Below are 24,552 nucleotides of genomic sequence, written 5' to 3'. Positions count from 1 at the left end.
ACTTTATTTATTTTCCAATACACCATGTAATCAAGCTCATTACTCTGCCTTCTATACAAAAAGTAATTTGCAAACCTTATTTTTTGCCAGATTTCAAATAATTTGACAAAAATATGACAAATGAAAGTAATCCAAAACAAAACTGTCTCTGAGAATTTTTTATCTTTGCTTCTCAAATGTTGAAATAATGATCTACATTTTGTGGAAAGCTGACCTTCATTCCTGAAACCCTACACAGAAAAAGACATTGTTTATATTCCTAAAATCTGAGATTGTACTCCAGTTAGAACCATTTTCTAAAACCAGGCAATTAAAACTTGGGGTAATAATTAATGCAGATTATAAATTAACCTAAAACAGAATCAAATGCAGCTTGGATTTTACTTTCCTGAGTTCAGCTCAGTAATCATTGTTCAAGAAAAATAAAGAATGTGGGAAAAAAATGGGTTCATTCAAGCAGTGAAAAACCACTTCTGGCCAAAAGCAACAAACAAAACCTTCAGAGAGCACGATTTCCTGAAATGCTCAACAGAGAACAATGATTGTGCACATAAACCTGAATCTTATTGAGGCAAGCATGATGCTAAGGGAATAAACTCTCTTATTCACTATTTACTAAGGCGGCAGACTACAAACAGATGTCATATTTTAGGTTATAGGCATTTTTTTCTTTTCCTTGTAGAAAAAACCTGTATACAAAGCTGTTCATAACATTTCCATTGTTCATTGAGATCTTAAACGAAATACAAGACACCTCTTTAGAGAGAAAATTAATTTATACTCTGGGTCAACAGGAAAACAATGAACTTATAAGAAATGATGTCCAAAAACAACAATGATTCAAAAGTAGAAAGCAAAAAGTTTGGGTTGTTGTTCCAGGCTGCTCTCTGTTTACGCTCCTGCATCCGTCTGAGCTGCTGAGTATCTGTAGGTGTAGAGCTTGTTATCGGCACCGCCGCTCAACATCATCTGGAAAAATTAAACACAGACAGCATTCAGGCATTGAAATCAGATTTTCAGGGAGTTAATGGGAAACCAGATGGTTTATCTTACCCCGCTGTCTGTCCAGTCTACACAAAACACTTTGTCCTCATGAGCTGCCAGGTCATACAGTGGAGCCTTGCAGCTGAAACCAGCAGAAAAGAGAATGAGACAAACTGCAAAATGGTCTGAAGCTTCAGTGGAGTCTGAGAAAATGACCTCAGGTTATTCTGACAAACGCAGGAAGCTGTTCCAAACAGAGCTAATCTTACTTGCTTCCACATGGTTGGAGGGAACAGGATGTCCTGCTCCTTGTGTCTGCAGTAATTATTCCATTTATACTGGAGCAGCATGAACCGAGCACGCATCCAAGTTCATTAGCTACTGAATATCAATTCCTAAGCAGCCAGGAAACAAGAGGAGGAAAACCTCTGCTGCTGGCTTAAATCTGCAGATTTTTTTTATAAAGCATATTTAGAATATTTAGAATACCCCAGTTTTGTAAGTACGTTTTTGTCATTAATATTAATAACTACTTTATAATTCCATTGTGTATGGTATTGCTGCTATAGGCTTAGACTGCTGGGAGGACATAGGGACCCCTTTTCATCATTCTGATTCTTTCCATCTCTATTCTCTCATTCTGCAGTATTTGTTAGTTCAATCTCTAACGTTATGATCTCTCTGCTTTTTTTCATAGTAGCTTCATCTGGTCTGTTCCTGTTTGGCTGTGACTCCATCCTGGAGAGAAATATCAGCTGTGCTGCTGCCATCAACACCTTTGATTATTGATGTTCCGAGATTGGCCTGTTTTTCAGTGTAGTCATGTTTCTCTGATTGTGACTAACTGGCTGTATGTTTCCTGGACGGGGGCCGCCTGTGGAGCTGGTTAACAGTTGCCTTTTCTATCTATGCTTCTTTTTCTATGTCTGCTTCTGTCTCCTTGAACCCCAGTCAGCCTCAGCAGAGGGCCGCTCACACAGAGCCTGGTCCTGCTGGAGGTTTTCCTCTCCACTGTCGCTACAAGCGTGCTTAGTGTGAGGGATTGCGGAAGAGTCAATGAGTCGATGCAATCAACATTTCATAAATGGTATTAAAAGATTTTGATAGCCAAAACTAAATTTAATGGGTTACGATGTCAAAAGATGCATAATTATTTGTTATAATGCTGTTTGATGGCAACAAAAAGATTTTTTAGGCTTTTTAAAAATACTATATTCATGCCTTTGAGACAGAATTGCTGTATTATAATTATAAATGAACCCAAAGGAGTAAAAGCATTAAATTTGTCAAAAAATCCTTTATTTCAACATGTTTTTTTTAAATATATATAACTAAAAACTAGTTTAATTGCCACAGACCTTCTTGTGTCCCAGAGTTTAACCAGATTGTCCAGGGAGCCAGAGACCAGCTGATGCTCATGGGAAGGCGCCCACTTAACTGCGGTGACCCAGCCAGTATGGGAGGTCAGAGACAACAGCACCAAGGCGCCGTCTGATGAGGTCAGCAGTATGGTTTAATCACATTAGGAATTAAGAATTGGGAGGAATCTGAAGAAAAGGCAGTTCTTGACTAATTTTGGCATTTTTATTGCTACCTTTGGTGCGCGGGTCCCAGAGTCTGATGTGTCTGTCGGTGCTTCCTGAGGCCAGCCGGCGGCACAGGGGAGAGTAGGAAATGCAGTTGAACACTTTACTGCCTGTCTGTGGAAAAAAAAAAACAATGAACAAAGTATTTGGTTTTATCAGTGCATGAAAAGAAAATTCAAAAGATAAAAGAAGATCAAATCAACAATCCATATTTGTCTCTACAAAAAACTTGCATCTTAAATAGACAGGTTTGGCTTGAAGGTGCTTCTGATAATAACATGATAACACTCATATAATCACTTTATACAATTATTTCAATGTATTTATTATATTATTATTTATGGTTTGCATCACAAACTTAAACATATTTTATTGATGATTTTGTGTTACAGACCAGAAAGCACCAGAAAATTTGCAGGAAGTCTTATTTGGCACAATCAGAGTTCATAGCAGGAAACAGGAAACAAAGGGCACTTTGGTCAAAATGATAATAATCATACACTAAACATTTTATTATTCCTCTGGAACATGGTGGTCTCAGTACAGTCTTTTATAATGGTGGGCTAATAGGCAAAATCATTTTTCACTGAACAGATTAGTGTTTTTGTTAACCCTAGAAACCAATTTGGGACTTTTAGCTTTAGATAAATTCGGTTTCACATTAATTCTTGCACAAAGAATTCTTATTATTTTCCTTTCTTTATTAAGCTGGTCTCAAAGAGCTGTTTCCAGGCAGCAGTTAGCTTTTAGCACTTTCTGAACACCAGTTGTGATGCAAACTGAGTGACAGCAAAGGCAAAAATAAAATGCTTTACATGATTACGAGTCAAACTAGCTTAGATTTAGCAGGGGAGTGGCGGCATAGAGGTTAGGGCATAGAGCTTGGGGTGCTGAGGTTCTGACTCCCACAGACTGCCACTCTGGGTGTCTGAGCAAAGACCCTTAACCCCCTATTGCTTCCCGGGTGCCCCACAATGGCAGCCCACTGCTCCCAGAGGATTAAATGCAGAGGTAAATTTCTCCAATGTGAAATCAATAAAGTTCAATTATTTGATTATTTATTTTTCATTAAGACTGGTCGGTCTTCACAAACGTATTAATTAATCCATGACACAGCACATTTTTAACTTTTTTAAATATCCTTCCCTCTTTTCTTTCTGCCAGTTAACCATAAAGTCACTGTAAATAAAAGGATTACATCTGAAAAAAAAAGGTAGGCCTAGTCAAAGTTCAGGCCTATATCCAGGTGTAATTCTCTGGCAAGACTTGTTAGTTCCTGTTTTCATTGCTACTGTGAGAAATAATGTTATTTCGCAGAGAAATGGCAGAAATATTCCATCTGAAGATGCAAAGCAGGTAAAGATGAGTGCTAAACAAATAAATCCAGGAATTTACAAACAACAGGGGCAGCTTTTTCAGACTGCTGCAGATTGCCGTAGGCCACACTTTCAGAATATAAATAAAATTTTGTGGTTGTTTTGTGAGAAAATCTGGAATAGCTGAAAGCAAAACATGTACTTCCGTGGTAAATTAAAAAAATAAAGCTCAAAAAACGTAATACTTGTCCAGCATGTCAGCCTTTAAACAGTCAGCTCAGCTCTTCTTACCAATGTAGTCTTCATGACTCCAGCTTCCACGTCCCACACTCGGATGGTGTGATCCCAGGATGCGCTGCACACCTCCTCACTGTCACACCAAAGCACGGAGGACACCGCCTCGTTGTGCCCAGACAAAGTCATCAAAGGAGTCTGTGTCCATAAGGGGGAAATATGAGTCTGCCTTGGTTAAAATCAGGAGGGATGACTTGTATTCCTCACTGGTTAGTCCATGTCCTCACCCTCGTCAGGCCGAGCTGCTGTGTCTTCTGTTTCTTCCTGGGTCTGTCAGCGGGCTCCTCCACCTCGTCCGCCTCATCTGTGGGAACTAGGAGCAAAAAATAAACATTAATTTTTGCCGTTTGATGCCGGAGATGTTTAATGCCACCTAGATTGGTATAAAAGTGCATTAGAGAGCTTTTTGATGGGTATTTTCTTTAATAACTTTGTGCATAGAATAAAAGCTGTTCTTACCTGCTGACCAGATCTTCAACATTTTGTCCCAAGAGCCACTGCAAAACTAACAACGATGAAAAAAATAAACATTTGGAGACTTTAAATAAAAACTTATCATATTATTTATTTTGTTTAAAGTCCTAATTAGTTACCTTAGAACCTGTGGGGTCTGTGGAAATAGCATCAACGCTTCCTGTGTGTCCCCGACAGCAGTGTCGGGCCTTCACCTTGTTCCTCTCAGAGTTCCACTCCCACAGCAGCACCGTCTGGTCCAGAGAGGCCGTCAGGAGCAGAGACGTCAGGCCGTCTGAGGAGAAAACACACCTTGAGGTGAAAACCTGATCATCATCACTCAACAGGGACGCGCAGTTCTGACCAGCTCACCTCTTTTGACCCAGGCCACATCCTTCACCACCTCAGAGTGTCCAGCCACCGTCATCACCGCCTTCCCCTCTAAAGACCATATTCTGGCCGTCTTGTCATAAGACCCAGTTAAGATCCTGTAAAAGAGGGAAAAGATGCAGGATTAGAATCTGAGTTAAACAAATCGTTGATGTTTTCCTGCGTTAGCCGTAAACTTACCACTCACTGTCTGCGTGCACAGAGCTAATCCAATCATCGTGCATCATACACTCCTCCGGCTCCGGGGCAGTGATCCGCTGCACGTATTCGATCTCCACTACATCTTCCTGAGACAAACCCAGAGACATATAGTTTTAAAGCAGGAGACAGTGTTAAATAAAAGTAGCTCAGATTTAGGTCATACCGTCGATATTCCCTCCGTCTCCATGTGAGTGACCAGTTGTGTTCGCAGGAACTGACCCCTGACCAGGAAGTCAAACTCCACGTTACTGTGAGACTCTGAAAAAACAAAAAATAAACAAAATCAGACTCTAAGTTCAGAACTGGTTTATTGAATTTGTAGTTGTTGTTTTTTATTATATTTATTTAACTTAAAAGATATATTCCGGGTGGATCATCTAAATAAGTGGTCCTCCTAATTGTCAATCATTCTTACGGTACGTAAAGCCGTCCTACATGTTCGTCCCCATTTTCACTTACCAGTGGTGATTCTGACCAAGTGGAAAAATTGCAAATCTTCTTTTGGAAAATAAGCTTGTATGATTGATGCAAACAGCAACTTTTAAACAGAGCATGCACGAGGAGAAATGGGCTCATGCATGCTCTCGCACCTTTTTAATAGACGTTCCCAATTGCGGTTATGCATTTGCATTTTTTTGTGCATATGGAGAGCACAGATCTTTTTTAAAAAATTAGCAAAAATCCACCACAATACCTTTAATAGTGTTGTTAATGTGCATCAGGATGCCCACTTTCACTCTCTTTAGCGAAGAAAAATGAACTAATTAATATGGCAAGAAGTAATTCGACATCAGCCTAAATTTTTGCAGGATTTTGCAGAGGTGCAGAGTTTTTTTCCCCCCCTCACAGCGACCAGAAAGAAAAGTTACAAAACAAACTCTGTTTCATGCATCTAAACTATACAAAAAGTATCTAGATCTTATGAAAAAAACACATTTACATCTTTATTAAAGTTAGAACTAACGATTATTTTGCAAATCTATTAATAGATCTATTGTTTTTTCAATTACTTGATTAATAATCAGATAGCCAAAGGTTCCTTAAAGGAGATTTTTTATTAAATTAAACCAGGTGAAACTAAAACTTTTCCACTTGAGGAGTTCTTGATAGTTTTTTAATCATAAATGCAAAATGTTTACATATTATAATAAAATTGTGATCTAATTACTGCTCTAATTGGGTCACTCACAACAGATAGATTGACTGAAGACATTAACAAATTGGAGCTGACCAGCAAACATCCTGTCGTTCTTACAGACAATGCTGCAAATATGGTTTGTGCAAAGAAGATAATGGAGCTCATGCATGTCTAATGTTTACTTTTTAACAAACAAGTTTGCACTTTTGACACAGTTTTGTTTACATTTCAAGTTTAAACAGATTTGCAATTTGCACTCTGTGTTTAATATGACATGAAAAAATAAAATACATGATTATTTTAGAAACATGGTTGAACCACTTTCATTATTGTAAAACAGATCGAATTGAAATGAATCGATTTAGAACTGTGTGAATCAAAATCAAATCGATTCAGGACTTTTATCCAAAACCTCCAGCCCTAATGATGGCTGTTTAATAAGGTTTCAGGTGGCATCATTTTTAATCTATTTGTGTTTAACTGACCATTCTTGGCCTCCAGCAGTTTGTTGATGAGGTTGCTGAGATCCTGGACTTCAGAGGCAGCAGGGATGGAGAACGGGACATCATCTACAATATACCTGCATATAGAGATAGAGGATCATCAGACTCTTCCTGATGCTATCAGATTCATAGCTACTGGCATAGAAATGATTGGCATCCATCAAGTAAAGTAACGCAGGCTAAAAATCTGGGGCTGAAGTTAATTTACAGCTCAAATCCAACGGCTAAATAAACAGAAATCACAGTTTAGCTTTACTAACTAGCTGCTCGGTTAGCTTAGTCGCTGTTTCTGCTAACTGCCGGTCTTACCTTTGATCTTCTGTGAAGAACCTCGCTTGTAACTGCGACATATTGGTTCTTTTTAAAACTAAATATCAGCTCTAAAGAAATTATCTTCTCTTCTCAGTTTTCACCTCACAACACATCTAACTCATGCAGTGTCGCCATGCGGTGTGTGGGGAGACTTTCCAGTCGAAAACAGATCGACTCCGTCGAAGGTTTGGATAGACGGTCGTCTATTCATGTCTGGTTGTTGACCTTTACCCGTGTGCGCATACGCGTCTCCTACGTCAGCGTCAGCGCCATCTTGTGTGTGGCACTTAAGTTATGAGTGTAACATTTTCTGTCTTTCATATAAAAAACTATTGAAAAAATTACTAAAGAGGATTAGGGCCACTGAAAAAAAAGGTAACTGATTTTTAAATGTAATTTCAGTTTAATAAGTCAGAATTCTGTCTTTTTACCCATATTAAAATGAAATTACATTTAAAAACCAGTTACTTTTTTTTTCCCCAGTGGCCCTAATCCTCTTCCGTATAAAATACATGGAAAAAAATAAATAAATCCTCATTATTTTTCAAACTTTATAGTCATTCGAATCACATAATCAAACTAAAGTAATAAAGAATAAACCCAGTCAAAAAAAAAAAGGCTGTTTTAGAACTGATCACTTTACAATGCGGTATTATAACTAAAGTGCAATCACTATTTAATGCCCTGTGCAATAATCTGTTAGATATATATATATATATATATATATATATATATATATATATATATATATATATATATATATATCCATTTAGTGCAATAACCCTGTATAACGTTTTTCAGGCCAAGGACCCCCTAATTATATATAGTATGAAATTGTGTTATATCAAATTGGTCCTATAATCACTCTATTACATATGGTGTAATGTAACGGAAGTAATTTCTCCCTGGGATTATTAAAGAGTTCTGATTCTGATTCCTGGTTGATGAGACAGGTGTTGTGAATGAAACGGTGCCCAGCTTGAAAGAGCTCCTGTGTGTCGCTGAATGTGAGTGTTGATGACTGAAAGACATCTTCTGCCTCCATTTATCTGTTAACTACAGTGTGTTGAATTCATGTTAATGTGGATTTAAAGACATTTCAATTAGTGGAAAAAATTGCAGTGGGGAATATAAAAAAGTCTAATCAAACAAAACTTTGTAAATTTCTCCACTGTGAGATCAATAAAGTCAATCAATCAATGATTTCATTCAGAAATGCAATAAAACCCAATCAAGTAATCTTTAACTAGAATTTAACTTTACCATCTTCCATCAACAATATTCTACATTGCTGGTTAAGAAATTGTGAGCCACTACTATCAGTGAACCTGCATTTTTTCACAGTCAGTATTACACACCAGTACTATACCTACCTATATTTTGTAAATTGACAATTTTTTGCAAAGCTGCTGTCTCTGTAAACTCAAAATTTGCTTAAAAAAAACTATATTTTAAATCTTGTTTCATTATATAAATAATTTAAGTGCACCAATCCCACCCAAAAAAGAACTAAAAATAGGCAAATACCTTTACAGAGTAGGTTTACTTTCCATTTAGTTATCCAGTTGAAAAACAAAATCTACATTCCATTGTTTTCCTCTCTGCTTCACATGCAATCAACATTTATCCTGTTTTAGGTCAGTTAAGAACTCAAAATTCAAACTTTGGTAAAACAGCTGTTTAAATAGAGGATTGTAAGAATTTAAATAACGTTTAAGTGAGTTTGCATGCTCCATCATGAGTACCTTTAAAAAAAAAGTCAAGAAAACCCAAATAATGTTATGGTTTTTTAAAGCTTTTTAGATGCAATCCCACTAATTAAGTTGAGAGGAGGTTCTATTTAGGATTTACTTGCATATAGGTCTGTAAATACATTATCACTTATTTTAAATCAATCAAAACATAGAATTAAATCATTAAAATGAAAACATAGGTCATATAATTGTGGACCTTTATATAATTGGTTTTGTCCTTTGGTACAGTTTCGAAATGCTTGATGTCATAAGATTAATAATTTCAATCATATTCAAGGATAAAGCTCAGGATAGAATGCGTCATTATCCATTGTTAAACCGTCGGGTATGAGATGAAAGACCATCCAGTTCATCAGTGTACTACAAGGGAAAAAACATACTTTTTTGAAGACAATAGAATACAAATATCTAAACAAAGGAAACGTGCAACATTATAAACATAAAGCACAAGGGAATTTTTCTGCAGCATGGACTGGTACGCTGAACAAAATGTGTGGAAAACAGTATGTAGAAACACTAATCTCTAAAGACATCAACAAGGAAGTTTTAAACTTTAGGATCAAATCCGTCTTCCAAATGAACAGGGAGCCTCAGAAGTGATTTTAAGTGGCCATCACAAACTGATAAAAGAGCTAAAAATGTGAGAACAGACCTCAGATACACCAGTCCCATCAGGAGGGAGGGGCCATGACTGTGTGCATCTGGTTCATGCTTTATATTATTTTGTGTAAAGATTCTTCTTTGTGTAATTGATGTTTTAAATGATTTTACTTGACATTTGTTCTTTTTATTATGTAAATCACTTTGAATTTTCTTCCTACTGGAATGTGCTAAAGAAGTACTGTTCTACTTATTGTTCCAGCTAACAGATGTGAGAACCTTTTGGGTAGAAAGCCCACATTTACATAAAAATGTATTCCACTTCATAGGAATTGTGACATAACTTCTAAAAACTGAAGAAAATCAGAAAACGAGTTTCCAAGCTAATCTAATCTCACTTTAGATTTCTTTACAGCATCCATTTATATTAAGAAAATGCCATTTCTTTTAATATCTTATAATCTTTTAAAGTAATTTTGAAGTTGTTTAATCCTTGTTTTTTTTATATAACACACAAAAATCAATTATTTAAACACCTTTATCCCAGTTAACTCACATCCAAGCAGAAATTTAATAAAACCAAAGCAATCTCCTGCTAATGTAGAAGTTTTAGGCAAATATCAATATATTTCTCTAAACAAAACCAAAAATTAAGTCAATTTTTTCTCTTACTTAGACGATATGAAATGCCATCCTGTTCCCATTACAGAGGGGGAAACTTTGCCACAGCTGTGACCCTTCTCACAGAGTCGATAAGCATTTTCTTGCACCAACATTTCCACGTCAGAATTTATCATTTCAAAGTTTAAAAACATGATTTTCACTTATACTATATATGCTGATGACACCAAGCTCCATTTGTCAATATAACTAAAGGAAGCTTTCTAGTGTTGTGTCAGTGGGGCTTTTCTTTAGATGCTTAAAAATAGAATAGCTAGAAAATCTTATACAAAAAAAAAAAAATGAAATTATTCTCTGGTCTATAATGTATCCCATACCGTTCACATGCGAATTCAGCAACAGATCACTTCATCCTAGAGAGGAACACTGGAGTACTTGTGCAGGTCCTTCCTCCTAGCTGCTATTAGACTTAATATGTGCAGCTCTTAAATCTTAGTAAGGGCATTTAACAATAAAGGCTGAAATTTGTGGTTCTGAAGATTTAATGTTTTTTTTTTCTTCCGCTGCTTTTCTTGTTCTTAAAAAGCTACCCCTAGTACTGTGTGCAATACCATTACCTGCAAACATTTTAGTGTTATATTTTTATTGTTTATAAAACATTTTTGTTTGACAGGCAGGTTTAACAGTTTGAATTTTGTTCCCCTTTAATTTAAGGTTAGCTCCAGAGAGAAGAGGATAACCTGAAAGTTATCCTAGTCATAATACTTAAATAAAACTACTCCTTAGAGCAGGGGTGTCAAACTGGTTCCAGAAAGGGCCGTGTGGCTGCAGGTTTTCTTTCCAACCAAGCAACACCACACCAGACTCCAGTCATCTCATCAAGTGAATGCAATCTGAACATGATGACTTGATTAGATGAATGGAGTCTGGTGCTACTGCCTGGTTGGAAAGAAAACCTGCAGCCACACGGCCCTTTCTGGAACCAGTTTGACACCCCTGCCTTAGAGTGAACATAACAATGTAACCCACAACTGGACCTGAGTGACTGACCCCTGCTGGTCAGTCATGGAACCACAAACCAGATGACATAGCCTCATCAGAACCACACACAGGAAAAACAATCAACAGATAAGTAAAAAAGTTCTTAAATTAAGTGTGCTTACCCTTAATTTGAGTCGATAAATGAGACAGTTTGCCAATCGAATCAGTATTTTCACTCTTAAAATAAGATTACATAATATGTACGGTACTTAAAAGAAAAATACGATTGTGTTTTCTCATTTTAAATGTAAATTGTCTAGTTCTAATGGCAAAATGTCTTTTACCTCCTCAATCCAAGAACAAATGCACTTATTTTAAGAAAAAATTACTTGTCAAGATTTCGATTTTCTCCAGTGCAGAAATCCAGTCTTGGCTTCTGTTGGCTACAGGAAGTTTTTAAACACGCATTTTTGTAAAATACAATTTTTTTTTATTTGGTCACATTTAGTTTCTCGTAAAAACTTAAGTCTCACATGAGTGAAATGAGAAATCTGCATTTATTTCCTCATCGTTCACATTCGATCACGCTTGCAACAGATGTCTCAACAAAGACTATGTAAAAATAAGTTGGTAGAAATAAACAATAGAAACTAGTTAAGATTCAACTCAAACTCTGGAGAGGCCGTCTATCTCACCCATTAAATGAGATCTGCTTAAATCCTTTTTTTTTTGAGGACTTGGGATAAAAATATATGATGTAAATCCATAGAGAAATAAAAACTAAAATAAAATATATACAGTGTCCGATATTTTTACTCGTCATCCTCTTCTTCCTCCTTCACCTTCTTTTTTTTCTTCTTTTTCTTCTTTTCTGTTGACTGAAAGGTAAAGACAAGAGCATTGGAAAAAAAAAAAAATTTAATGAATGATTTTATATAATCTAAGTGAAGCTTACCTCACTAACTGGCATCTCCTCCTCTTCCTCCTTCGGCTCTTCTGCTTCCTCCTCTGCCTTCTTGTCCTTCTTTTTCTTCTTCTTCTTGGGAGTCTCTGTTGCGGTTTCAGCCTCTTGCTCTGAAAGACGAACCAGACGGACTCTTTGAGCATCGTGGTTCCCTGAATGCCTCTGATAAAGCGTTTCCAGGGTTTGTACAGGAACGAGTAACTCTAATTTAATAATTTTTAATGCTCTTAGAAATAATTTTAATTCCATCAACAATTACCCATGACTCATAAATAAAAACGAGGCAAAATCCTTCATCTTTACCATCAACAGGCTGCAGCTATGTCCCGAATTCCTTGTTTTCCAGCCACTTTAGTTGAAGTTTGCATTTTCCCCCTATTCTCTAGCTTTTTCTCCCAACAAATGGCTTCCCGATTAACCGAAAGCAGTTCTGCCAAACATGCGGAACCATTTATATCTGATATATCTGATGAAATTGTTTTTATAAACTCATTTATTTTTTAAATAAATCATTTTACATGCCACAATAATCACATTTAATGATTTTTTGAATGCCAATTAAGGCCTTGATATAAAAAAATAATGACTTAATAATTTTTAATGACCTGCTGAGACCCTGGTTCATAAATTTCACACACCTTCTGTCAGTGGTTCCTTTTTGGGTTTTTTGGATTTAACCACCGGTGTTACTGGGTCCTGCTCGCTAGTCTCCTCCTCGACTTCCTCAAACTTCCTCTTCTTTGAAGTGGACGGAATCGTTGAGTCTCCGGATGGATCGTAGATTTTCACCTCACTGAGTGAAAAATAAATTACGTTTTAATTATTCATGAACAGCTTATAAAACAATAGGAGGAACAGGAATGTGTAGCCTCTCACCTCTTGTGCTGGTATTTGTCTGCTTTTGCCATCGCTTTGCCTGTTCCACTGATTCGTCGGATCTGTGGAGTAAAATCAGGAGTTTAGGCCTTTTTCACAAACCACATTTTAAACTAAATTAACCTTTATTGTTACATTGTTTTTTATTAGTTGGCCTCAAAATTATGAGCTGCATAACGTCTAAATGTTGCGTTTGTCAACCTTAGTTGGCAGAAAACTCTAATGCACATTAACACAGTGGCGGCTGCATCATGATATGGGATGCCTCTTACCTTCTTCCTCAAATCAGACGAAATGGGTGTCAATTAACTCAACTCCGTTTGTGCATAAATTTTTTTTGCAGGACAAAGTAGCTACGTTTACATGGACACAACTAATCGGATTGAAGGCCTGATCAGATCAAAAATGTTTCATGTAAACATGTCAGACTGAAGATTCTAATCCGATTCGGTCCGATCGGATCTAAATTTAATTCCGAATGAGAGAGGTGGTTTTTGCCGATCGCCATTCCGATTGGCGTCCATGTAAACACCCATTCGGATCTTAAGAGTAAAATAATCTTCACTGCGCATGTGTGCGACGTCAGCGTGACGTTTTTCCGCCTTGTCAACAACAGGAAACCACCGGTCGCTCTCGCTGTGAGCAACATGGCGGGAGGAGTCTAGGAACGCCGACTTCTACACTCAAGTTCATTTAAAGCTGCAGGAAGCAGGAATTTATCCTCCTCCTCTTCCTCTTTTCTCTCTCCACAGCCCACTCGCTCTCCCACGCCGGTTCAATCGCTCATTCTCTACATTTTCTCTCGGACGTTTTTCTTTCCGCTCGCTCCGAGCGCATCGTTTGTCAGGCCTCCCAAAAACCAGACGCAGACAGAACTGCCAAGTTTGGCAGGAAGTTCTGCGCATGCTTAAAAGATTTAATCTGATCCAACGCTTGGTACATGTATACACACGTCATGATCGGATCATTTCATTTAGTGTCCATGTAAACGGAGATTTTGAATTTCCGATCAACCAAGGTTTGGATCGGATCGGGGAAATTTTGCGCATGTAAACCTAGCTACTGAGTCGTTAATTGACAACAAATTTCATCTGATTTAAAGAAGGTGGGGGGGCTGGTTGACCTTTGATGACCTCTAGAAACATTTGTTTATATCTTTAAAATGATAGCGGCACAAACGGAAATGTTTGCTGCACAAACGTCTGACAGAGATTTGGTCCGATTTGAAGGTGGGGGTGGTAACTTCACTCAGGCTCAACACCCATATTGTTCCATGGTCTGATTTTCTGCACCACGCACCTGAACCGAAAGCTCTTTAAAAGAAACAAACAAACATATAGATGTCTCATAATTTGGAACATAAATATCACTATGATGGAAAAATTATATGGCAAAAGTAAAGAATTTACCATCCTTCTTGGATGACATGAAGAGGCTTTGAAAATGTTGGAAATAGCTATTTAAAAGCTGCAGACATCTAGATTGTGAGTCTCATTTTTGACAGATAAAGAAAATTAGTTCAAAAGCTGTTTGCTGATTATTCTTTTCAGATGCACAGCATTCATATTGTAAAAACACTGTACAGTAGAGTGTTATGTTTATTTTCTTAACTGTTACTTATTCCGTTTTCTTTATTCACTTTTAGGTCCCTATTTGTGCGACCACTTTTGCTGTAATCTTTTGCTGCTGAAACGCTACAATTTGACCATTGTGGGACAATAAAGGGATTTTCTATATTATTCTAAAAACATCTGATGGTTCAGTGGTGTCAATACTTATATTGAGTCCTTTAAGAATGTTAAACATCCAGCTTCCTCAGACTAATAAATAAACGCACCCCTCTGTCCTCCAGCTGTCGCAGTCTAGCCTCCAGCTTGGCCCGGTTCTCTACTCCCATCTCTGCATTGGTGTCTTCTCCCAGGGCGTCGTATCGAATGGCCAACGATGTTTTAGCCGCCAGCATTCTGGAAATCTGGACATCAGACAAACAGCAGATCTTAGATTCACCTTCTGACACGTGGAGAGAGTTTAACAGAAGCAGCAACGTCATCCTGAACTCACCTTTCCTTTGTTCTTCGCCGTAGTCTGTCCCACTAACGAGGCGTGATAGATCAGACCATATTTGGGCGTGTCTTTGCGGGTCTTCAGAGCTCTGAATAGAGCCTTCTCAGCTCCAAGGATCTGTACTGTTGAGGCCGGGTGCTTCGCCAGATTCAGAAGGGATCCTAAACATGCAGCATGAAACCAGAGAATGAGGAACAGCTTTCTCTTCAGACGGCTTAGGGGTTTAATAATGACAGCTCAGATGAGGTAGTGACTTAAAACCATCAAATATATTCAGTAAAATGACATGATGTCGTCATCATCACCGCTGTCGCGTTAAATCCTGAAGATTTGTTTCCATAACTTACCGGCATGTGAGATGAGGCGGGCGCCGACCAACTCGCCCACCATCACCGTCAGGTTGGGGGCGATAGCCATCATTCTGTTCTTCAGGTAATCATAGAGTTGAGCGCGGTAGTCTGAGATCTCAATGACCTGAGGAGAACGATAGATCGACATCAGAGAAACGCACGGCAGGAGCCCCCTGCTGGATAAGACCGGGACTGTTCAGAGGAGGTAGTGACTGACCCACACCGAATGTTTCAGGAAAACGACGACTGTCAGCATCATCATCCCAGCCGCTTCAATCATCTTAGCTCTGATGCTAACAGACTCTTACCTGGTCGCACAGGTGCTGGATGTTCCCGATGTCCTGCTCTGACACTTCGGTTCCCATGGAGATCTCTGCAGCTAGTTTAACCTCGGCTTCGATCTCCTCTGGGAGGATGTCGGACATGTCAGTGGTGGACACGTTGGTACGGTCTCCTGCAAACACACAGAGGTTTTAGCTTTTCCTTTTAAAACTACAATGAAAAGAAAACCCCAAAACAAAAATGAATCCGTTTTCCTTCCTAATGAAGCTCACCGACTTTGCGGACGGTCTTGCAGTACGCCAGATTGTCCGTGACAACCTTTCCCAGCTCAGGGAAGTGCCACCCGTACCACTCTCTGCAGCGCATGATGTAATTGTTGAGCTCCTTGTCCAGGTCATCTAGAAGCGCTGGAAGATGGAGACGATAGAAGGTCACTGATGGGATAAACACTCTACTGCAGATCTTCAGAGTGCAGAGAGGAAGTGACTGCACACATATCGCAAGGGTTATAATACAAACTACATTTCTGTATAAACTTTGAGTAAGGCAATTAAGGATATCAGTCTGTCGAGTTAATATGATTCAACTCTGGCTCCGTGTTTAGGCTTTACACTGATTAAAAGTAGGGATGCACCAATCCACTTGTATTCATTGTGATCAGAGTGCAATACTTGAATGAATCTGAAGATCCAGATACATTTCCAGTGGGTTTTCTTTAATTATTATGATTATTTACTACTTCTGTTTTTTTACGAGGATGTCATTAAATCCTAACAAGCTAATATATGTAGAAATTTACAAAAAAGGCTAACTGAGATTAGCATATGGTCAGAAAGGAAGTCATAAACAACCCCTGAGGATAACTATACAGTTTCAATCTGATTGTTTATTAAATCAAAGAAGCTTTAAGCTGTAAACTTCGCTGCAGAAATCTAATCATCTAATTTTTGTTTCCCTATTATTTCAGATTACATCACCACAGCAGGAAGCTGCAAAACCTACAAAAACATACAAACAAACAAACCTGGAGCCCCATTGAAAGCAACAGAAATTCTACTTGCACATATCTTTAATGGTATTTTACAAATTTTCATAATTTTTCTTCTACTTAATTATTTTTCACAACTTTATCTTGGTCTGCATCACATAAAACCTCAACAAAACAAAAGTTTGTGGTTGAAGGCGAACAAATAGTGAAAGTTCAATGTGCTGCAAATATTCCACACTTACAGATGGCCTGAACGATCATTGTGTCGACCTTGTCCGGACTGAACTTGAGCTTGTAACGGGATAAACTAGAAACAAAGGAAATAAATATATCTGTTAATTAATTTGTTGACGTCTCTAGTAAGCAAGAGATAAAGACCAAAGAGCCTCAGTGGTAGTGACGAATGCTGAAGAAAATCCACACCGTTGTTTCAGACAGCAGAATGTAATCATAGGCAGCAGCTGATCTAGAGCCTCCTTCTGTTCGCTACCAACCTGTGAGCCAAACCCAGCGACATGGCGCTGAACTCCCTTGGAGGAAGCCCAGAGATGAGGCCCTCCATCTGACTCCGGATGCATCTCATGAGCTCGGCCACCGCGGGGCTGTGAACGCAGCTCAGGTCCAGCTTTTCCTAAGAAACCCACTTCGATCAGATATCTCATCTTGAACGCATGCTGATCACAATCAGTTGGTTTCTTACTTACTTTAATGACTCCACCCAGTTTAGCATCGCTAATGGCCAGCTGTTCATGAGCTTCTTTGGCTACAATTTTCTTCAGAACCTTCTTCAGACTCTTCCCAATTTTTCCCTCGACAAGAGCAGTGGCCGCTTAGGAGAAGAGAGGAGAAAAGTAATCAAACACGTTCAAAAGATAAATTAAAGTCTCTTAATTTATGTTTCTATGCCATAAAAGCCTTGGTGGAGGATCTATACTATGACCTTTCCAAATTTATTGCATTAAAAGTCAACTTTGTGTCTATTTTAGATAGAATCCAAATAAAAATTGTGCTCATCTAATCATAATCAAATATACAAGTTTTTCTGGTTACAATGTAAATATAAAATATCGCCAAGGATGTTAATGCTACGTTCAAACCTAAAGCAGCAAAAGCTGCTAGTTTACATGCAAAGTCGATGGTTGGCGCGCATCATAGCGCATCAAAACGTCACGCAGTGCGTTATGAGCAGCAGGAGCAGCACGTCGTGAGCGTTTGAGCATCTGATGTGCGCTGCAGCAGCTACTTAAGTGGGAAAAATTGAACTTTTGCTGCTCGATGCACCACATCAACCAATCAGAGAAGCTGATCTGGGCAGATCACTATGATCACTCCACTGAAACAGTTTCTTACCGCCTAAATTAACTTAAAATGCCGGCAAAACATGTTCGCTTTTATTAACCTGGTGCCTGCAGTTTGGATTACATACATGAAAAACGCCTTCAAGGCTGCATCAAAAATGAAGCAGCTTGTGCGTTTTTGCTACTTGCGGTCTGAACGTAGCTTAAGACATTTACGAGGCATAGTAGACAATATGATCTCAGTGGTAGTGACGATTGTGGAAAACCTCATGTTTATATCAGCCACACTCAAACATCACAGACCAGATTTTGTGCTTCTCTTAGAACAGAGGAGAAGTTGCAGTACCTGCTAAAGCCTCTGTTGTGTCCTGGAACTTCTCAAAGTGCTTCAGTTTCAATCTAGTGGTAAAAAAAAAAACAGAAATCAATCAATGGGAGCCCACTGATTGGACCGTGTGAGATCACAGGGTATAAAACATCTAAACGTACATTTTGTTGGCTTTTTCAGGAGTTTCAAACTCCTTATACAGGCTGTCCACCTGCTGCAGCTTGGATTCATCAAGGACCTAAAAAAAATCATGAGAAAAACAGATAAATAAAACAAGATCAGCAATAAAATCAGAGCTTTAAATAAAAACTAGCCTGCAGAATTAGTTACCAAACAACCTTATAAACAGATAAACTAAAACAGATGATGGGCGTGAACAGGAAAATGTTATGATTACACTTGGATCAAAATGGAACCTCTTAAACAATTGGTGTAACCATGATCTGACCTGCACATATCTTTATAGATAATTATTAAACTATTAATGTACCCTGCCATTTCAGAGGCTCTTATTTAATCACATCAACAACAAATAAATTGACTGATTGAAGCAGAGACACATTAAAAAACTAATCTCCACGTGGAATAAACAGGCAGATGAGGCTCCATGCGCGCACGTGCTTACAGGCCCATTGAAATGCTAGCTTTGGGGTAGCATGCTAACTAATAAAGAGATGCATGATCGCGTAAAATAAAACTAAATATAGCATTTTAACACATGGAAAGCAATTTCACAACTTTAACATCACTTTATCTGCACACCAACTCACAATAAACGGTATTTTCAGAGCAATGTTAGCTAACCGAGCCTTACTTCGCAGGAAAAAAGGGTTACAATGTGAATTCCGCCTCAGCAAAAGGGAAATAAAAACTCTTATACTTACTTTAAATATGGCATAACCAGCGGCGGTCTCAAAAAGCACTAACATTTTGAAAACTGTGTGAAAGCTCCCCTGGTAGGAGAGCTGCTACAGCCTAGCTTCTCCGCAAACTGTTTCAGACACGCGGAGCGGAGCGGAGCCTATTCTTCTTCTTCTTTTCTATTATGGTGGATCGCAAGTAACTTTAAGGTGCATACTGCCACCTACTGTACATGAGTGTGTAGAAACATTACTTTACACAACATTAATTTACATCAAATTCTATTTTGTCATTTTGTATTCTGTAAAAAAATAAATAATGTTTTTTTTTTTACTGTGAATATCGTTTATATTTCCTATAATATCTCCAATATTCCTTTAAGGCTCCATTCTTTGCCTAACCTTCCAACCATCCTAAATTTCTCCCTTTCATGTTCATAAGTTTTACAGTTCATCAGTACATGTTCTACATTTTCTTTTTCTCCACATCCTTTACATTTATCAATATTTTTCCTCCCTATTAAATATAAATTGCCATTTAATTAGTTATGACCCACTCTTAATCTGAATTATTATTTCTTCCCTTCTGTTTCTCTCATTAATGATTCTATTCAATACTGACTTTTGGACCTTATATAATCCTCTTCCTTTCTTATCTTCGTTCCATCACTTTTGCCATTTTTTTACTCTTAATAAGTGATTTCCCTTCACCTTTCCCAAAAGGAATTGTAATCATTATTGTTCCCTGTAAAGCAGGGGCGGAGCTAGATGGGGGGCCAGGGCCACCCTTAGCCAATCATTGGCCACCCCTGTGGCCACCCCTACCATTTTTTCCCCCTCTCATACAGTAACAATAATAATCTCAAGTGGAATATTCAAAATTTTTATGGTTAATAATATACATCAATACACTAACAGGATGGATTTGCCCACTGTAGGAGCATTTGATTTATTGATTGATTTTATTAATCTCACAGTGGAGAAATGTACTCGTTACATCAGCTCAAATATAGAAGAATAAAAGAGTAGAGAAGGTGCCAGAGGAAGAAAAAGGTGCATGAGATATATATAATATATACAGTGAATCCACACATGAACGCTCTTTTTTAAAGTTTTTATTGCAGAATCATTATACAGGTTATTTTATATATAGATAGATATTTATAGTTATTTCACTGGGTTTCAAATATAAATGAACAGGTTATTGCACAGGGTATCAAATAGTAATTGTACTTTATACATTGCACAAGTATTAGCCTGGGTGCCAGTCCGAACTTAGTCCCGCCCACAAGGTTTGAGTTCGGGGAAGTTCGGTCTGGCTCTGCTCCATAGTAGCGCGAGTATTAAAGCCCACTGTCAGGCGATCCAATCAAATTGTCAGGGCGGGCTTTATATGATGATGGACAGATGATCAAGAGTAACGTTATCAACCACGTGACCAAAGCGCGCTTGGGTGACAACAATAATGGCTGCCGCTGGAGAGTTTGGGTGAGTAGATTCTGCTATTAGGTCTGTTCTAGAAGATATCGACAGCAAATTAATTTTTAAAAGAGGAACAGAGAAACGCGATCAAGTCTCATCTTCTTATTATAGGCGTGCAACTGCACGCTTTGATTTTTGTGGACAACAACTATGCCTCGCTTAACATACGTCACGCACTCCGTTGCTCTTATTGGTTGTAGGTCTATCCAATTGAGTGCAGAGGCATTTTTTTTTCTGGTTCGTTCAAAACACGCCCCATAATCACAGCTCTATGGAGCAGCATCAGACTCATATTCTGACTAGAATTGAGTAGGACTACGTCAGGCTACACAAGTATATTTGTCCACTATATTTTAAGTTAAAGGAATAGTACACCCAAAACATGATTAGCCTTCATTTTCTACTCACCCCCATGCTGAACAACACCCTGGAGTACTTTTTTGATATCTCAAATGCATCTGGAGATCTGGGAGGCTTCTTGCTGTCTGCTGACATTCAAATAATGGAGGTCTATGGTGACCGAGACAGAAAGGTCCATAAAAGTCCACAAAAAACGTGTCAATATTCCTCCATACTGCTCGTCCAATGTATTCCAAGTGTCCTGAGTGGGTAGCATCCAGAATTTACTCGAAACGAAGTCATTTAGAATGTTTTTAGAGCATAAACAGTAGTGTATAGGATTTCCAGAAAGCGCGTTCATGAGTCTACGGAAACCGCGGCAGACCAAACCAGATGAAAGTGCGCATTCAGCTCAGCAAAGAACTCATGCTCTTCCTCAACACTGAAGTCCTCAGACATTTTTCTTTCGTTGTTTCTTTCTTTGCACAGGTAAACAGCACATTTCTTCTTCTACGCTTGCATTATTGGCAGAGCAGACGCTGAATGCGCACTTTCATCTGGTTTGGTCTGCCGGCTTCCGTAGCGCTGTGAACGCGCAGGTGCGCGCTTTCAGGAAATCCTATACACTACTGTTTATGCTCTAAAAACATTCTAAATGACTTTGTTTCGAGTAAATTCTGGACGCTACCCACTCAGGACACTTGGAATACATTGGACGAGCAGTATGGAGGAATATTGACACGTTTTTTGTGGACTTTTATGGACCTTTCTGCCTCGGGCGCCATAGACCTCCATTATTTGAATGTCAGCAGACAGCAAGAAGCCTCCCAGATCTCCAGATGCATTTGAGATATCAAAAAAGTACTCCAGAGTGTTGTTCAGCATGGGGGTGAGTAGAAAATGAAGGCTAATCATGTTTTGGGTGTACTATTCCTTTAAGATAAAATAAGTCATTAATAATTACAATATTTATCAAAAAGTAAGAGGTTCTCATGTGTAAGGATGTGCAATATTTCTAATTGTACTATAGTTCTTTTGCAAATGTGCATGTTTTGTTGCTCATTGGTGAGTTTCAGGACGTTTAGGGGTGTGGCTTCTGATTGAGTGTCAGTCAGGTAACTGGAGTGGAGCCGAATTCATTTACATTTCACCTAATCTTCTTTCATTATTTGATTTTTGATTTATATTTCCTACATGTATGGTTCATATTCTTTGAAGTAAATGGTTGAACCTAATGGAGAGGATCCAGTTTGTTAGTTTTTTACAATCAAGTGGATTACAGAGGGGGAAACAGCGTCAAGCTTACGAGTTCATTACTAAGGAATCTTTCTCCACCATTACAGCCTTAAACACATCTGGTCCAACAAACTGACTTCAGACGGAGCATAACTGATGATATTTAAAAAAATTCATACTGCTTTTGTGATTTTCTGCAGCACACGGGAAAACTGGTCAAGTTTAGAGACGCAATGATGGGTGAAGCTAAACATTAAAAACTCAGACATTACAGAGCCAGATCTTCACTGGAATCGCTTTAGAATAAAATGATAAACATGTGCTAGAATGGTTAAAGTCCAGACCAAAAACTAGGCTAGAATCGTCCAAGCCTTCCATCTCAACTGATTTAGGATCCATTCTTTAGCTAAAAAGAATAGGCAAATATTTCAGAAGGAAGATTTTTAAGACTAACTTGCCAGATGAAGTAAAAAGTGGTTGTAAAAAGTATTGATCCAGGAGGACTCGTATACAAATGCATGTTTCGCAAAAATGAACACACTATACTGTGTTGGTCTGATCCACATTATATAAATATAAAAAGATTAAATATATTTTTTGTTTATGGTTAAAGGGCATTGAAATATATTACAAATGTAAGTGAATGGCTTTTAAATACTTATTGGACATTTTCTGGTATATTAAATTTACTGACAATAAATATGTTTGGGTGAGTTAAGGCTTTTAAACATAAGAGTGCAGTTTCAGGCAAAGTGTTGGCAGCATTATACTGTGGATCTGTTGAGCAATTAATGGTAATATACAAAAATTAGATTGAAAAAAAAATGAAATTTTACATCATACACCAACAATTAGTAGTAAAACCTTTTTCTAACAGGATACTGACATCAAACACGTTATAAAACATGTTTAGGAAATGGATAAGGCAGATTAAAACACATAAAATAGGTTTAAAAAAGCGAACCCTAACTCCAAAAACATTTTTTATTATTCGTAAAGAAGAGCCATATTTACCAAAGCAGAGATTAACAATCAAGATTAACTAGAATCAGAGGGTCCTGCTTATACTCCAGTGTTTTTACAGAGTTTATATTTCCGCAGTTTTTACAGTTGAATTAAATGCCATTATGTTAGCTTTAGAATGGTTGCTTTATGATAATGTTAGGGAAGGAAATAGTTATAATATTGCATCAGATAGTCAAGCTGCATTATAAAGTATCAAATGTGGCAAGTCTTGTAGATCAGATCTATTATTAGATATATGTCACCTATTAGTTCAGCTTCATAATGAGAAATGTTTTGTTAGATTTGTCTGGATTCCTGCTCATGTAGGGATTGAAGGAAATGAAGAAGTAGATATATTAGCTAAACAGTCCTTAAAATCAGATATTATTAACTTAAGTATTCCTTTAAGCAAAAGTGAGGGTAAATCTATAATTCAGAATAATATCTGTAAGGTTTGGCAGGAACAATGGGGTAATCATGACACTGGTAGAGATCTATAGAACCACTCGAAGTGGTTCAGAAAGCGCAAGAATTTTGACAGGCATTTAGACAGCCTAAGGATTCAGTCAAGATGTGGGTGTTTGTTGGAGAGCTGCTGTCAGCTGCATAGAGTTTTGATAGATTCTAAGAATAGATTGGTTGGAAAAACAACCAATCTAGTTGCTTAAAACTATTTTGGTGAGAATAAACAATGTAATGATCAAAATCTGGGCAAACAACCAGACACAGTTGTAACATAATATTTTCTCCATTGAACAGTTCCCCTCATAAGTGGCATCATCTGTAGGGCATAGACTCCCTCTCATGGATGATGGTTCAAGATCTACCTTTGGGTTTTGAAAGTTGCGATTATACTTAATTTTTTTTGGCTGATGATACTAATTTGTATTGTTTTGTCCTCATAAAAATATAGTTTGGGTAAAAACGTTGCCAAATTAGGTTGATTTAGCCAAAAGATTGGTTGAACACAACTTCCAACCCGATTAAAACCAAAAAAATGTGTAATAATGTTAATTGGAAAAAAAAATGTTTGAATAAAAATGACTAACACTTTTCATTTTGCTCACCAATGCCCAGTTTTCACAAACACTTTCACTGTCTGCTTCGCTTCAGCTTATTTCACTAAAATGGCAGAACAACAGTGCACCTTAAATGATTGTTTCAAGACATTTTGTTTTTTGATTTTTTCAAGACAAAATTAAAAAAGATTTTATTATACACACCAACCATTAAAAATGTCAAAGGAACACAAAAGGGAGAAAAAAAAGAAAAACAATTGCAAAAAAACAACAACACACATTTTATTAAAAAACTGTAGTTCTGCACTCCACCAGTAGGTGGGGACGT

The 24,552-nt window shown here is 37.8% G+C and overlaps 2 protein-coding genes and 2 non-coding genes across 4 annotated transcripts; all 4 read right to left on the bottom strand.

The window, feature by feature from the left end:
• Positions 1-584: 584 nt before the first annotated feature.
• wdr12 (WD repeat domain 12) lies at positions 585-7,331 on the bottom strand. The gene is made up of 13 exons (XM_038301982.1): positions 7,175-7,331; positions 6,848-6,942; positions 5,388-5,482; positions 5,204-5,310; positions 5,006-5,121; positions 4,774-4,928; positions 4,640-4,685; positions 4,408-4,493; positions 4,178-4,318; positions 2,579-2,684; positions 2,343-2,475; positions 1,054-1,126; positions 585-969 (listed from the first exon to the last, which is right to left on the bottom strand). The coding sequence occupies exons 1-13, from the start codon at positions 7,213-7,215 to the stop codon at positions 892-894; spliced, it is 1,272 nt and encodes a 423-aa protein (XP_038157910.1). The 5' UTR covers positions 7,216-7,331; the 3' UTR covers positions 585-891.
• Positions 7,332-11,671: 4,340 nt separating this feature from the next.
• nop58 (NOP58 ribonucleoprotein homolog (yeast)) lies at positions 11,672-19,321 on the bottom strand. The gene is made up of 15 exons (XM_038301981.1): positions 19,168-19,321; positions 18,445-18,521; positions 18,302-18,354; positions 17,362-17,486; positions 17,152-17,288; positions 16,900-16,964; positions 15,942-16,076; positions 15,696-15,841; positions 15,385-15,511; positions 15,035-15,198; positions 14,811-14,945; positions 12,974-13,035; positions 12,736-12,890; positions 12,089-12,207; positions 11,672-12,011 (listed from the first exon to the last, which is right to left on the bottom strand). Exons 1-15 carry the CDS (start codon positions 19,210-19,212, stop codon positions 11,946-11,948), a joined length of 1,611 nt encoding a protein of 536 aa, XP_038157909.1. The 5' UTR covers positions 19,213-19,321; the 3' UTR covers positions 11,672-11,945.
• Positions 15,268-15,350, bottom strand: LOC119794455. The gene has a single exon (XR_005282221.1). It is a non-coding gene; the product is annotated as a small nucleolar RNA SNORD11B (small nucleolar RNA).
• LOC119794456 lies at positions 15,577-15,657 on the bottom strand. Its single transcript, XR_005282222.1, has one exon. It is a non-coding gene; the product is annotated as a small nucleolar RNA SNORD11B (small nucleolar RNA).
• Positions 19,322-24,552: the final 5,231 nt, after the last annotated feature.

This window comes from Cyprinodon tularosa, unplaced genomic scaffold, assembly GCF_016077235.1.
Source record: "Cyprinodon tularosa strain WSP-4 unplaced genomic scaffold, ASM1607723v1 ctg48, whole genome shotgun sequence".
In the NCBI taxonomy this organism is placed as follows: domain Eukaryota; kingdom Metazoa; phylum Chordata; class Actinopteri; order Cyprinodontiformes; family Cyprinodontidae; genus Cyprinodon; species Cyprinodon tularosa.
Note: the sequence above shows the minus strand (reverse complement) of the source record. Positions and strands in the feature narration are given on the sequence as shown.

Excerpts from the sequence above, each read along its gene's own strand:
- wdr12 (XM_038301982.1), bottom strand. The coding sequence starts at position 7,215 with ATGTCGCAGTTACAAGCGAGGTTCTTCACAGAAGATCAAAG. Across the intron at positions 5,122-5,203 it reads GTGCACGCAGACAGTGAGTG|GATCTTAACTGGGTCTTATG; the intron begins GTAAGTTTACGG and ends CCTCTTTTACAG. Across the intron at positions 4,494-4,639 it reads GTTGAAGATCTGGTCAGCAG|TTCCCACAGATGAGGCGGAC; the intron begins GTAAGAACAGCT and ends TTTTGCTCCTAG.
- nop58 (XM_038301981.1), bottom strand. The coding sequence starts at position 19,212 with ATGTTAGTGCTTTTTGAGACCGCCGCTGGTTATGCCATATTTAAA. Across the intron at positions 15,842-15,941 it reads CAAGACCGTCCGCAAAGTCG|GAGACCGTACCAACGTGTCC; the intron begins GTGAGCTTCATT and ends GTGTGTTTGCAG. Across the intron at positions 15,512-15,695 it reads TCCAGCACCTGTGCGACCAG|GTCATTGAGATCTCAGACTA; the intron begins GTAAGAGTCTGT and ends CGTTCTCCTCAG.